Raw genomic sequence first — 14,475 nt, 5'->3', positions numbered from 1 at the left:
AGGACAGGAATAAAGATGCAGACATAGAGAATGGACTTGAGGACATGGGGAGGGGGAAGGGTAAGCTGAGACGAAGTGAGAGAGTGACACTGACATATATACTCTACCAAATGTAAAATAGGTAGCTAGTGGGAAGCAGCCACATAGCACAGGGAGATCAGCTTGTTGCTTTGTGACCAACTAGAGGGGTGGGATAGGGAGGGTGGGAGGGAGATGCAAGAGGGAGGGGATACGGGCATATATGTATAGGTATAGCTGATTTACTTTGTTATACAGCAACAACTAATGCAACAATGTAAGGCAATTATACTCCAATAAAGATGTTTTAAAAAAAAGGGTCAGAAAATTTAAAACACTTTTTAAAAAGTAATATAAAAATATCCCTAACTCATCTTTAGACAGTTTTTTAAGAAGTACTTTGCTATTGTATACCACCAAAACCCATGTTTGTTACAAAAGATGTTTGTAGTCACCCTTCATCTAGCCTTACGTCTGATGTCCTTCAGTACTTTTGCAGCATCTGGCTTCAACTTCATTGAGACATAGAAAACCAGAGCTGGACAATATTTAAAGCTGTAAAACTACAATTTTTTCAGGGACTGTTGCAATTGAGGAAAAAAGATCTCAGTATAGAACTAGTCTCAATTCCAAATACAACATAGGCAAGTGGGAATTTATAGCCAAGGAGCAGGTTCATTGTGGGGGAAATTGTGTCTTTGTATGGAAAATTACTAAGAGGAGACATCAAGAGTAGGGAGGATTCTTGCTCAGCTAACCAAACAGTATTCTTGCTGAGGGCAGGCCAGCATGACCATTTGGGTGGATGGTAGGGGATGAGGAATTTGAGTAGATATTGAGAGTGGTTAGATATCAAGGATGGGGCGGGCTTCCCTTGGTGGTGCAGTGAAGAATCCGTCTGCCAATGCAGCATACACGGGTTCGAGCCCTGGTCTGAGAAGATCCCACATGCTGCGGAGCAGCTAAGCCTGTGCGCCACAACTACTAAGCCTGTGCTCTAGAGCCTGTGAGCCACAACTACTGAAGCCTGCAACAAGAGAAGCCACCACAATAAGAAGCTTGCACACAGCAACGAGGAGTAGCCCCTGCTCACCGCAACTAGAGAAAGCCCGTGTGCAGCAACAAAAGACCCAATGCAGCCACAATAAATAAATAAATTAATTAAATAAATTTTAAAAAAAGGATGGGGGGCGTTTCTCTCTAAGATGACTTAGTAGGATTCTTGTGAAAATAGCTATACAGGTCTAGCAAGGGATAGGGCCTATCCTCTTCATCAGATCAAGTCCTGCCTTTTTCCAAGAAGGAGTCTGAATTTATGCCCCAGATTAGAGGAATACATATGACATTGATGAGTGGTCCCATCACAGCCTCTTTCCTCAAACTCAAGATAAGGAGAAGGGATAGAAGATTCTGGGAAGATGGCAGAGTGAGAAGCACAAGAAATCTGCCTCCCCAACTGGACAACAACTGCACTGGCCGAATCTGTCTGATACAACTTTTTTGGAACTCTGGAGTCTGCTGAAGGCTTACAACTTCTAGGGGAAGGCTTGGACAGTAAGTTGCAGTTAATTTCAGTCATTGTCAACTCTTATCACAGTAGAAACTACCCATGCCCCACTCTCAACCTCATGGCATGCAGCTGTGCACGTGTTACTGGAGCAGTCACACACAACTTGCAGAAGCTAGGATGGGCAAAAAGGACCCTGTCTTCCAAATATTGAGAATCTGTACTCTGCTGCTTCTGATCACAGAGGTGCAAAGAGGCAGGCAGCCATTGTTGTTGTACCTCCCCTCATTGTTGCAAACTCTTCTCCCTCAGCTGAATAGATTTTCAAGGGACTTAAAGGACCAGTGCCCTTTTTACTCCCTTTTTCATTTTTTTCCTCTTTGGGAGCCAGACATTAAAGACTATCAAAAAAAACACACAAAAAAACTGCATTTAAGGGGATAAATTACAAAGTGACAACACATGCCCAGGGAAAAAAGACACAGGCTCATAAAAGACCTAAGAAGACCTTAAATTTACACCTGAGGTTGATCCTTGATACAGAGACAGCCTACAACAATTTTTTAGAAATCCGAAAGACAAAAACAGTAACAAAAAAAAGCAAATCCTGGGGAATGAGGAGAATCTAATTTCCAGAGTTACCACACTATTAGATTCAACTGTCCAGTTTTCAACAGAAAATTATAAGACATACAAAGAAACAGGAGAGTATGGCCCATTAAAGGAAAAAAATAAGTCACCAGAAATTATCCTGAAAAAAGATTGGATGGCAGATCTACTAGACAAAGACTTTAAAACAACCATGTTAAAGTTGCTTCCAAAACCAAAGAAGATGTGGAGAAGGTCAAGAAAACAATGTATGAGCAAAATGGAAGTATTAATAGAGGAATAGAAAACCTGAAACGAAACCAAGAAGAAATGCAGGGGCTGAAAAGTACAATAACTGAAATGAAAAACTCACTAGAGGGATTCAAAGGCAGATTTAAGCAGGCAGAAGAAAAAAACAGCAACTTGAATGTAAGACAGTTGTAATTATCAAGTCTCAGGAACAGAAAGAAAAAAGGTTGAAGAAAAGTGTAGAGTGTAAGAGACCTCTGGGAAACCATCAAGTGGACCAACACACATTGTGGGAGTAACAGCAGAAGAGAGAGAGAAAGGAGCAGAGAGACTATTTGAAGAAATAATGGCTAAAAACTTCCTAAATTTGATGAAAGGCATAAATATGTATTTTATATATATATATATATATATATATATATATATATATATATATATATATATATATATATATATATATCTCCAGGAAGTTAAGCAAACTCCAAGTCAGATGAACTGACAGAGACCTACACCAAGACACACTATAATCAAACTTTCAAAAGCCAAAGAAAAAGAGAGAATCTTGAAAGCAGCAAGAGAGAAATGAATAACCACACACAAAGAATCCTCAATTAGATAATAAGCAGATTTCTTATCAGAAACTTTGGAGTCCAGAAGGCAGTGGACTGATATATTCAAATTGCTAAAAGAAAAACCAGTCAGCCAAGAATCCTATATCTGGGAAAACTGTCCTCAAGAGTGAGGAAGAAATTAAGGCATTCCCAGGTAAACAAAAGCTGAGGGAGCTTGTTACCACTAGATTTGCCATGTAAAAAATGCTCAAGGGAGTCCTGCAAGGGGAAATGAAAGGACACTAGACAGTCACTTGAAGCAGTAGGGAGAAATAAAGGTAAATATGTGGGTAATTATATTGTAACAATGGATTGTAACTCCACTTTTTATTTTCTACATGATTTAAGAGACTAATACATTCTAAAGAAAAAAATTGTTAGTACAAAAGTTACTATCATTGTAATTTTGGTTTGTAACTCCAAATCTTGTTTTCTACATAACTTAAGAGACTAATGCATTCAAAAGAATTATTAGTTCTTGTTTTGGGGGCACACAATATTTAAAGGTATAATTTTATGATATCAACAACTGAAAGGAGTGGGGATGGAGCTTTAAAGGAGCAGAGTTTTTCTATGTTATTGGAGTTAAGCTGCTATAAATTCAAATTAGGGTAGTATACCATTAGGATGTTAAATGTAATCCCCATGGTAATCACAAAGGAAATAGCTATAAAATATACATGAAAGGAATTTACATGTTTTACTACAAAAAGAAAATCAACTAAATACAAAAGAAGGCAGTAATGCAGGAATGAAGGACAAAAAAGTTATAAGGTATATAGAAAACTAATAGCAAAATGATAGAAGTAAGTCTCTCCTTATCAGTAATCACTTTAACTACAAATGGATTAAATTTCCCAATCAAAACTGGGAGATTGGCAGAATGGGTAAAAACACATGATCAAAAACAAAAACAAATAATCACACATGATCCAACTCTATGCTGTCTATGAGAGACTCTTTTATTTTATTTTATTTTATTTTATTTTATTTTATTTGGCCATGCCACAGCATGCTGGATCTTAGTTCCCTGACCAGGGAGCGAACCCATGCCCCCTGCAGTGGAAGTGCAGAGTCCTAACCACTGCACTGCCAGGGAATTCCCAGAGAGACTCACTTTAGAACAAGATAAGAAGGAGGGATCTTCCTCCCAACACTCCCACCCTTTGGGGAGAGGAGTCATATCAGTAGCTCTCTATCAAAACATAAATTCACTCCAATCTCCAACTTCTGTCCCTTTTATATGTTCACCAAGGTTGAGGAGTTTAAGAGTGAAGAACTGGTTTTTGGCCACCTCTGAAAATCTGTATCATAGCCTAGCATGTGTTATATTTTATTTTAGTGCTCAGTCAAACCTTTCTTTTTAGTGTCCTGATATTGTATCTTTAAAATGAAAAAATAAAATGGAAAATTTAAACTTTATCTAGAGTGATGTGAATTTAAAATATACAATTATAATTCTTATACTTTAAAAATATTTTCTGTTTAAAAAATATGGTTCTTTTAATGGAAATTCTTCATTAGTGACCTAAAAATATATATATATATATGTTTGTGTTATTTAGGTGATACGGAGAAACGCTTTGCTTGTGCTAGCGAAGGGTTCCCCCAAAAGAATGAAATAATCAAGTTGTATCTTTCCTCTGATGACTTGGTAAGGTCCACTAATAGCATGTGCTACACGCCCTCATATTCCTTTTAAGTGCATAGGTGAAACCATTAGCACTGTACGCTCTTCAAATACCTTCTACTATTTTCAGACTTGGGGAGGTGAAATTTGATATAAATAATCCTTTCTATCCTTTCTATTTCATTCCACTTGGATCAAGTAAAATATTTCATTTAGCCTTTGAACACCCTGGGTGGTTTGCTTTTTTTTTTTTTTTTTTTTAAGATGGCTCCATCCCTTTTTTAAAAAGACTGGCTGTAATGCTCTTCATTTTTTATGGTTCTGATCTGTCCATCTGAAGTTTGACAGATGTAGCCTGTTAGTGAAAGAACGTTACCTCACATGACCTTGGGAAAGAATCTTTCCCTTTTATAACAAGTACCACATTGTAGGTGTCATTTTGGGTAGGGGATTATTTGACTCCTTTGATTCAAATAATGGCAAAATTTTTAAAAACACAACAAAATAAGATGTACTGTTAAGATAGTCATGCAGCAAATGCTAACAAAAACATAAATTAATAAAAATTGCACAGATTGTCTAAAAGTCTATGATAAATATAACAAAATGAAGAAAAACACCCCATGAGGACAAATACATTTATCCTAAAGTCTGTTTTGACTTAGTTCCTGGTTCCTTCTTAATATGCCAAACGTATATTTAGTTTTTTATTTACAACTATTGTGAAGTGCAAGCCCTTTGAGTCACACGTGTCTTTCCTATTTGTGATTAAATATTATGGAAAAGGAACGGGCTCTATAGGAAGAGAGACCTACAGAGCTGGGGTCAAATTTTGGTTCTGCCATATATGGTATGTGTGCCCTAGGGCAGGTTACCTAACCTCTCTGATCCTCAGTTTTGTCCTTTTGAAAGGGAAGTATAATCTACTTTTTGGATAGTTGTGATGTGGTAGTTCTAGAAGAAGTATTAGTAGAAATAATAGCTAGCATTTATAAAGTGTTTGTCAGGCATTTTTCAAAATGTTTTATGTTCATTATGACATTTAATCTTCTGTAAGATAAGTACTGTAGGGGAGTACTGAACCTCCCCTCTTAGGTTCAGTGGCTGGAGCCTGTAAAACAAACTGACAAAAGACAGATTAAGCAGGAGATAAACATGAAGTTTGGGAATTCCCTGGCAGTCCAGTGGTTAGGACTCAGTGCTTTCACTGCTGTGACCCAGGTTGAGTCCCTGGTTTGAGAACTAAGATCCTGCAAGCCTCACGGCACAGCCAAAAAATCCCTAAAAAACAAAAACAAACAACAAACAAAACAAAAAAAGCAGAGTTTATTTACACATGCAATGCACATACCCATGGGAGAACTCAACGATGAGTAACTCAAAGGGATCCTTAGAATTGGGAGCTTATATAATATCTTAACAAAGTGCAATAAATTGTGGAGAAGTTGAAGACAAAGGAAAAGGATTTGAGTTTATCTCCCTGCCAAGCCCCATTAGAAAATAAGTTCCATTAGGTCAGGGGTTTTTGCCTGTTTGGTTTAATTCTGTTTCACCAGCACCTATAACACTGCCTGATTCATGCTAAGGGGTCAGTAAATATCTTTGGAATGAACATGTTTCCCCATTTTATAGATAGGGAAACTGAAATTCAGATAGGTAACTTGCCCAGAGGGATCTTAACTACTAGGAGAACTAAGTTAGATGAAGCTCTTCTTATCCATATTGGTTTTCAGGGAAATCCACCATTTGTGATTGCTACCTTTTCATATACCTTCTCAAAACTGGGAAATATTCAATAAAAATGCAGTAAAATGAGTTTTGCTTTATATATTTGCTTTTTTATTTAGACACAAAATAATGATTTTAATAAAATAGGAATTTCTACATGTGATAGCATGTGACTTTGAGTCTATGTTTGTTAAACATAATAACTCTATGACCATTTCTATGACAGAAAAGATTATTATAGGATGAATTGAAACCTATGATGACACTGGCATAATAGGCTGATGGGTTCTGAAAGTGTACTTTTCAAAATAGATATTTTTCCAAGTTAAAGACTAGAATTACTAGAGATAGCAATCTTCAGCAGCATCTACTTTTCATAGATTTCTCCTCACTTTCAAATTAATGTAAAATATGCTCTTCTCCATCAAATTGTCACTACTTGTTTTTTTTCTCTTTCCTGAAGAAAATCCAGTGTTTTTTCCAATCTGAAATTGAGCTTACTTCAAAGGAATTTCTACGCGTGTTCACATCAGGAGGACTTGCTCCAAGCTTGGGAATCATAAATAGTACATATACGGGCATCTTTCACTTTAATTTAACTTTGGTAATTACATTTTATTTTATTTTGTGGTATGTTATTAACAAGAAGAATACTCTTCCTTTTAGCATGTGTTTTTAAAAACAGCTAGTCCAGTAATATTACATCTGTATGTGGTTTAAACCCAATAATACATTGTTATACTTTTTACTTTAAAGTCATTTTTTAAAGAAATTAAGAGAAGAAAAGAAAAAGATTCATGTGGGGTTTTTTTTTTTTTTTACTTTTTATTGCCATCCAGTGTCTTCAGCATAAAGAACTTGTAGCATTTCTTACAGTGCAGGTCTGCTGGCAATTAATTCTCTGGAAGTTGTTTCCCCTTTATTTCACCTTTTTGTGTGTGGGGGTAACAACTTCATTAAGATATAATTTATATACCATACAATTTGCCTATTTAAAGTGTACAATTAAATGGTTTTTAGTATATTCATAGAGTGCAACCATCACTACTATCTAATTTTAGAACACTTTCATCACTTCTAAAAGACAGCCCATACCCATTGACAATCACTCCGCATTCTACCTTCTACTCCCCAGTCTTAAGCAACCACTAATCTACTTTCTGTCTCTGTAGATTTGCTTATTCTGAACATTTCATGTAAATGAAGTCATATAATATGCAGTCTTCTGTGACTGGCTTCTTTCGGTTAGAATAACGTTTTCAAGGTTCATCCATGTGATAGCATGTATCAGTACTTCATTTCTTTTTATTGCCAAATAATATCCCACTGTTTTGGTACCATATTTTCTTTACCCATTCATCAGTTGATGAACATTTGGGTTTTCTCCACTTTTTGGCTATTATGAATAATGCTGCTACGAACTTCTGTGTACAGTTTTTGTGTGGAAATTTTGGTTTTTTATTTCTCTTCTGTATATAACTAGAAAATGGAATTGCTAGGTTATAGGGTAACTCTATATTTAACTTTTTGAGGAACTGCCAGACTGTTTTCCACAGTGGTTGGACTCTTTTACATACCCATCACCAGTATATTTGGGTTCAAATTTCCACATTCTCACCAACACTTGTTATTTTCTGTTTTTTGTTTTGTTTTGTTTTGTTATAGCCATCCCACTGGGTGTGAAGTGCTATCTCATTATATTTTGATTTGCATTTCCCTGATGATTAATGATGTTGAGCATCTTTTCATTGCTCAACAGTGTTTATTGGCCATTTGAATATCTTCTTTGTGAAGATATCTATATAGATTATTAATTGGGTTGTCTTTTTATTGTTGAGTTGTAAAAGTTCTTTATACATTCTCAATTCAAGTCCCTTATCAGACAAATGACTTGCAAATATTTTCTTCCATTCTGTGGGTGGATTTTTTATTTTCATGATACTGTCTTTTGATGCACAAAAATGTTTTTGATGAAGTCTTAGGTATCTATTTTTTCTTTTGTTGCTTATTCTTTTAGTGTCATAAATAGGAAACCATTGCCTAATCCAGAGTAATGGAGATTTACCCCTATGTTTTCTTCTGAGAGGTTCATAGTTTTACCTTTTACATTTAGGTCTTTGATATATTTTGAGTTGAATTTTGTGTGTGGTGTGGGGTAGGGGGGTCCACATTCATTATTTTGTATGTGGATATCCAGCTATCCTAGCACCATCTGTTGAAAATACTATTACTGTTTCCCTACTGAATTGTTTTGGCACTTTTGCTGAAAATCAATCAACTCTAAATGTGAGGGTTTATTTCTGAATTCTCAAATCTATTGCTTTGATCTATACATCTACCCTTATTCCAGTACCATGTTGTTTTGTTACTGCTGCTTTGTAGTAAGTTTTGAAATTGAGAAGGATGAGTCCTCCATCTTTGTTCTTCTTTTTCAAGATTGTTTTTGCTAGCCTCCATATAAATTTCACTAGTTTCCATATGAATTTTAGGATAAACTTGTCAATATTTACAAAGAAGCCAGCTGCAATTCTAATAGGGATTATGTTGTGTCTGTAGATCAGTTTTGGGAGTATCACCATTTTAGTAATCTTCCAATCCATGAATATGGGTTGTCTTTCCATTTATTTACATTTTCTTGAATTTCTTTCAACAGTTTTTCGTAGTTTTCAGAGTATAAGTTTTGCACTTCCTTTTTTTTTTTTTTTTTTTTTGTGGTACTTGGGCCTCTCACTGTTGTGGCCTCTCCCGTTGCGGAGCACAGGCTCCGGGCGCACAGGCTCAGCAGCCATGGCTCATGGGCCCAGCCGCTCCACAGCATGTGGGATCTTCCCAGACTGGGGCACGAACCCGTGTCCCCTGCATTGGCAGGCGGACTCTCAACCACTGCGCCACCAGGGAAGCCCTGCACTTCTTTTGTTAAATTTATGTCTAATATTTTATTCTTTTTGATGCTGTTGTAAGGAGAATTGCTTTCTTATTCTCATTTCCAGAGTGTCCTTTGCAAGTGTATAAAAAATACACTTAATTTTTGTATATTTATCTTATATCCTGAACTTGCTGAACTCATTTATAAATTCTAGTAGTTTTTAGTGGTCACCTTAGTTTTTGAATGATTATTTTGTCAGATATAGAATTGCTGGGTGACTTCATTTGCTTTCAGCATTTTGAATATGTCATTCTGCATTTTGAATATGTCACCTGATGCCATTGTTTCTGAATGAGAAGTCAGCTATTAATTTTATTATTGTCCCCTGTATGTAATGTGTTATTTTTCTCTGGGTGCTTTTAAGATGTTCTCTTTGTATTTACCCTGAGAGGTTCTCTGGGCTACTTGGATTGAATTTGGAAAGTCTTCAACCACTATTTCTCCAAAGAAATGTTCTACCCCTTTCTCTGTCTCTTTGCCTGACTGGGACTCCAATTAGGCACATTTTGGAACACGTTTTATTGACCCACAGATCTCTACGGCTCCATTTATTTTTCTTTAATCATTTTCCACCTTTTTCAAATTGAATAATTTCAATTGTTATATATCTAAGTTCACTTATTCTTTCTTTTTTTAAATAAATTTATTTATTTTATTTATTTATGTTTGCGTTGGGTCTTTGTTGCTGTGCACGGGCTTTCTCTGGTTGCGGCAAGCAGGGGCTACTCTTCGTCACGGTGCATGGGCTTCTCACTGTGGTGGCTTCTCTTGTTGCGGAGCATGGGCTCTAGGTACGCAGGCTTCAGTAGTTGTGGCATCCAGGCTCAGTAGTTGTGGCGCACAGACTTAGTTGCTCCACGGCATGTGGGATCTTCCTGGACCAGGGCTTGACCCTGTGTCCCCTGCATTGGCAGGCGGATTCTTAACCACTGTGCCACTAGGGAAGCCCTAAGTTCACTTATTCTTTCTTTTGCCATCTCCAATCTATTGAACTCATCTAGTAAATATTTTATTTCAGTTATACTTTTCAGCCTCACTATTTCCATTTTGTTTTATTGTTGTATTTTTCATTTCGGTGCTGGATTTCCTATCCATTCCCTCATTAACACATTTTCCTTAAATCCGTTTGCATATTCGTAATAGCTGCTTTGAAGTCTTCATCTGTATCTGAACTCATTCTGAGTCAGTTTCTGGTTTATCTTCTTTTCCCTGAATATCAGTTACATGTTCTTGTTTCTTTCCATGTCTTGTCATTTTTGGAAGAAAAGTAGACATTGAAGATAATAAGCTGTAACAACCCTGGATTCTGCTATTTTCTTATAAGAATTTGCTGATGTTTTTGTTGGTGGTGGTCTAAAAGGCTATTAATTGCCCTGGCACAAATTGCAAAATGTCTTACCTATGGTTTCAGCAGCTGCTATCTCTGCTCAGTTTTACTAACTTCCACTGCTGAGTTTTTTTTTTCACATGGCCTTCTGAGGATCTCCCCTGCACTTGTGTTGCCCAAGGATATGGAAAGAGTTTATATTTAACTCTTAGATCATTATTTTTAAAGTTCCCTTGTGCGTGGGATTTTCCTCTTACATTCCCAAATTTTCTGTCAGCAGCAGGTTCTCTCCTCTGACACATCAAGCCAGTAATGCTTCAGCTTTGTGCTGTCTGAGCTTGGCTGTATGATATTCCATTTTGTGGCTATATTCTTACACATACCTGATGAATACTTTAGTTATTTCCAGTCTTGTACTATCACAAACAATGATGAAAAATATCCTTGAACACATTTCATTTCACACATATGTGAGTATAATGCAGGATAAATTCCCAAGAGTGAAATTGCTGGGTAAAGGACATATACATTGGATGTTTTTGTTTAATTTTAGTTTTTAAAATATAGGGTAGAATATGCCAAAATAAGTGTTGCTATTAACATTGTAAAACACTGTTTTCTGTTGTCTTCTTTGTTCAAGTTCAGTGATCGAGTTTATTGGTTGATTGATATTCCCAGAGAAAACATTACAAAAAATACAGGTAAGAATGATCTGAATTCACTATTTTACACATGGGTCTGGATTGACAAATTTACCAAATAAAAAACATTTATTACGTTAAAAAATTATGTTATTTCATGTTAATGTCTCCTGTGGTATTTGCAACATACATACTTACTAAAAACTAGTGATTCATCTGAAATTCAAATTTAACTGGACTTCCTGTATTTTACCTGGCAGTTTTATTATAGATAGATGGCTCTGACATACATAGCATTTATATTATTCTTTAGTTAAAGTAAACTCATTTTCTAGAACTTGAAATTCATAGTATTGAGAAAGTCAGGTACCAATTAATTTTAATGAAATGGAATCATTAATTTTAAAATGTAATATGTAGTGTATTAGTTTACCATTGGGTCTACTATTAAATGCTATGTGGCAGCCTAGTTTATATACTACTGTAAATACCAAGAAGGAAAGAGCAGGAAAGTCAAATTCCAGAAGGTGTGAGTATTGAGCTAGTGAACTGAGCTAGTAGATCTTCAGGCATGAGATACAGACCCATAGTTTAAAAATGATAAAGGGTATATTATTCTAATATGGTAGGTGCAAGAAATAGAAACCATCCTGACCTCGCTAAAGGAAAAAGACTAAATTTCTTTTTGTTGTGGAACCCAAAGACAAAAGTGAAGCCAGATTATAAGAAGGAATTAGAAGTAAGAAATGGAGAACCATCAAGAACCCAGGGAATAATTTTACCCTGTTTCTCTTATCTGTATTTTCTGTACATCTATAATTATTTTTCCTTTTATGCAGACTAGTTTCCTAAAGCTGCCTCACTGCTGTCAAAGTTTTATATATATTTCCTAGGGGGCAGCCCAATTCCAAATCCCCAGGAGAGTATCTTCAATTGGCCTAGAATTGATCCTGCACCCACTTGTGTGCCAGTCAAATGTAGCAGGTGATGATGAATTGGGACAGTGAGATGGTGGGATCATACAGGCAAACCCCTGTAAGTATGGGAAAGTTAAAGGACGAACCAAATGGTGTGTCCTACAGAGTAAACGGCAGGGGGAAAGTGAGAATAAGGCAGAAAGGATAGAAAAGACTATATAAGGAAGCATCAAAGATAAAAACTGCAAAAGAAGCCCCAGTATTATAACAGCTAAGATGGATTATATCACTATTTTTATCCTTTATTTATCTCAATTTTTTCAAATTAATCTATCGGAACTTTTTGTGATTTTTTTCAAGGAATTCATCCTGAAGATTGTACTCCTTTAAAAAAAAAAGAGGGAGTACAGTCTAAAGATGGATTGTTCTAGCTGCTTGCCTAATATTGACATTAGTTTGACAATCGAAGAAGTGAAGATCACTTGTTATTTTCACTTCTTCTATTTATAAAATTTAATTTCAGAAATGCATTGATTCTAAGATCACCCAGGCAAGAACAAAGGTGATCTGAAAACTTAAGTATTTTATGGAAAGAGACCAAATTATCTCTGCGTATCTTGACACAACTTCTGGATTGAGTAAAAAGAAATATATTTGAGCTTATAATGTAATAGAAGAGAATGGTCTAATGTTAGTAATATGCTAGAAATCATGAAAGAAAATCTTAAGGGGGAAGGAGACCATATTTGCTCATTCACTTTTTACTCCTTAATCGTATCTTATTTGCTGCCATGCCATGAATTTGAGTATTATGTATCTGTAAAATCTTGGGAAGGGTAGTTTACGTAACATCAACAGCAAAGGTAGCAAAATAATCATCATAGTAGTAGTAGAACTTGCCGGTAGCATTTACTGAATTCTTATATTTTCAGCACGACTCTAAACACTTTACCTAACTAAATTCATTTATTACTCAATGTGTGTTAGTTACTATTGTTAGCTCCATTTTCGAATGTTTTAACTGAGGCCTATGGAGCCATATGGAGATTTGGTGATAGCTAGAAAGTGGTGAAGGCAGTTTGAAGTTTGAACTACCTAGAACTGTTGAAGGTAAAAAGAGTCCCTCCTTAATTTATACTTCACAATTTGTTCTTTTTTCATTTTAAAATAAGGTATAATTTACATTCGGTAAAATATACCCTTTTTAGTGCCTAGCTCTGTAAGTTTTCACAGATGTATACAATTGTGTACTCATGAATCGAGATTTAGAGCAATTCCATCATCCAATAAAATTAACCCCACCAGTAGTGAACTCTCTGTCTCGTGAACCCCAGGAACAACGGATCTGTTTTCTGTTCCTATTGTTTTGTTTATTCCAGAGCCATATAAATGGAATCATCAAATATGTAGTCTTTTGAGTCTGGCTACTTTCACTTAGCATAATTCATTTGAGATTCACTATGTTGTAGTTTTTTCTGTTTTCTTACTGGGTAGTATTCCACTGTATGGATGTACTATAGTTTATTTTGTTGTAGGGCATTTGGATTTTTTCAGTTTTTGGCAATTATGAATAAAGCTGCTATAGGCATTCTCATACAGATTCTTGTGATGAACACAAAGTTTTGTTGCATTTGGCTAATACCAGATAGTAGGATTACTGTGTCATATGGTAAGTGTAAGTTTAACTGTATAAGAAATTATCAAACTATTTTCCAAAGTAGCAGTATCATTTTGCTTTCTCACCACCAGGTTATCTGGATCCATGCCAGCACTTAGTATATATAAGTGTGTGTGTATGTTTGTATACATGTATACATATACATTTATACATATATGTATATTTATACAATATGTATATATGTATACTTATATATAAATATATTTTAATATGTATAAATATGTAAGTTTTAATTTAGCCATTCTAATAGGTGTAGAGTGATATTTAATTATCGTTTTAATTTGCATTTCTCTGATAACTAATGACAACGAACAACCTTTTTTGTGCTTATTTGCCATTTGGTGAATTATCTATTCAAATCTTTTGCAAGTTCGTTGTATGTTCTGGATACAACTCCTTTATCAGATATATGATTTATAAATATTTTCTCCTAGTCTATGGCTTGTATTTTTAATCTCTTAAGAATGTCCTTTGTAGATTAGAGTTTTTAATTTTGATGAAGTCTAATTTATCAGTTTTTTATTTTATGGATTGTACTTTTGGCATCATACCTAAGAAATCTTTGCCTAAACAACAAAAAAGTTCTCCTATATTTACTTCTAGAAGTTTATGGTTCTAGGTTTTGTATTTAGGCCTATGACGGAATTTAAGTTAG

General features: G+C 35.4%; 1 protein-coding gene across 1 annotated transcript in view; it reads left to right on the top strand.

The window, feature by feature from the left end:
• CATSPERB (catsper channel auxiliary subunit beta) overlaps positions 1 to 14,475 on the top strand; it is a 125,684-nt gene that overhangs the window by 6,844 nt on the left and 104,365 nt on the right. Inside the window, exons 2-4 of the mRNA XM_027120355.1 lie at positions 4,539 to 4,627; positions 6,795 to 6,935; positions 11,225 to 11,285. Coding sequence (XP_026976156.1) covers positions 4,539 to 4,627; positions 6,795 to 6,935; positions 11,225 to 11,285 — 291 coding nt within the window. The remainder of the gene's footprint in view (positions 1 to 4,538; positions 4,628 to 6,794; positions 6,936 to 11,224; positions 11,286 to 14,475) is intronic.

Source organism: Aethalodelphis obliquidens, unplaced genomic scaffold (genome assembly GCF_003676395.1).
Source record: "Aethalodelphis obliquidens isolate GAN/ISIS:26980383/991018 unplaced genomic scaffold, ASM367639v1 scaffold21, whole genome shotgun sequence".
Lineage (NCBI taxonomy): Eukaryota > Metazoa > Chordata > Mammalia > Artiodactyla > Delphinidae > Aethalodelphis > Aethalodelphis obliquidens.
This window is presented reverse-complemented; position numbering and strand designations above follow the sequence as displayed.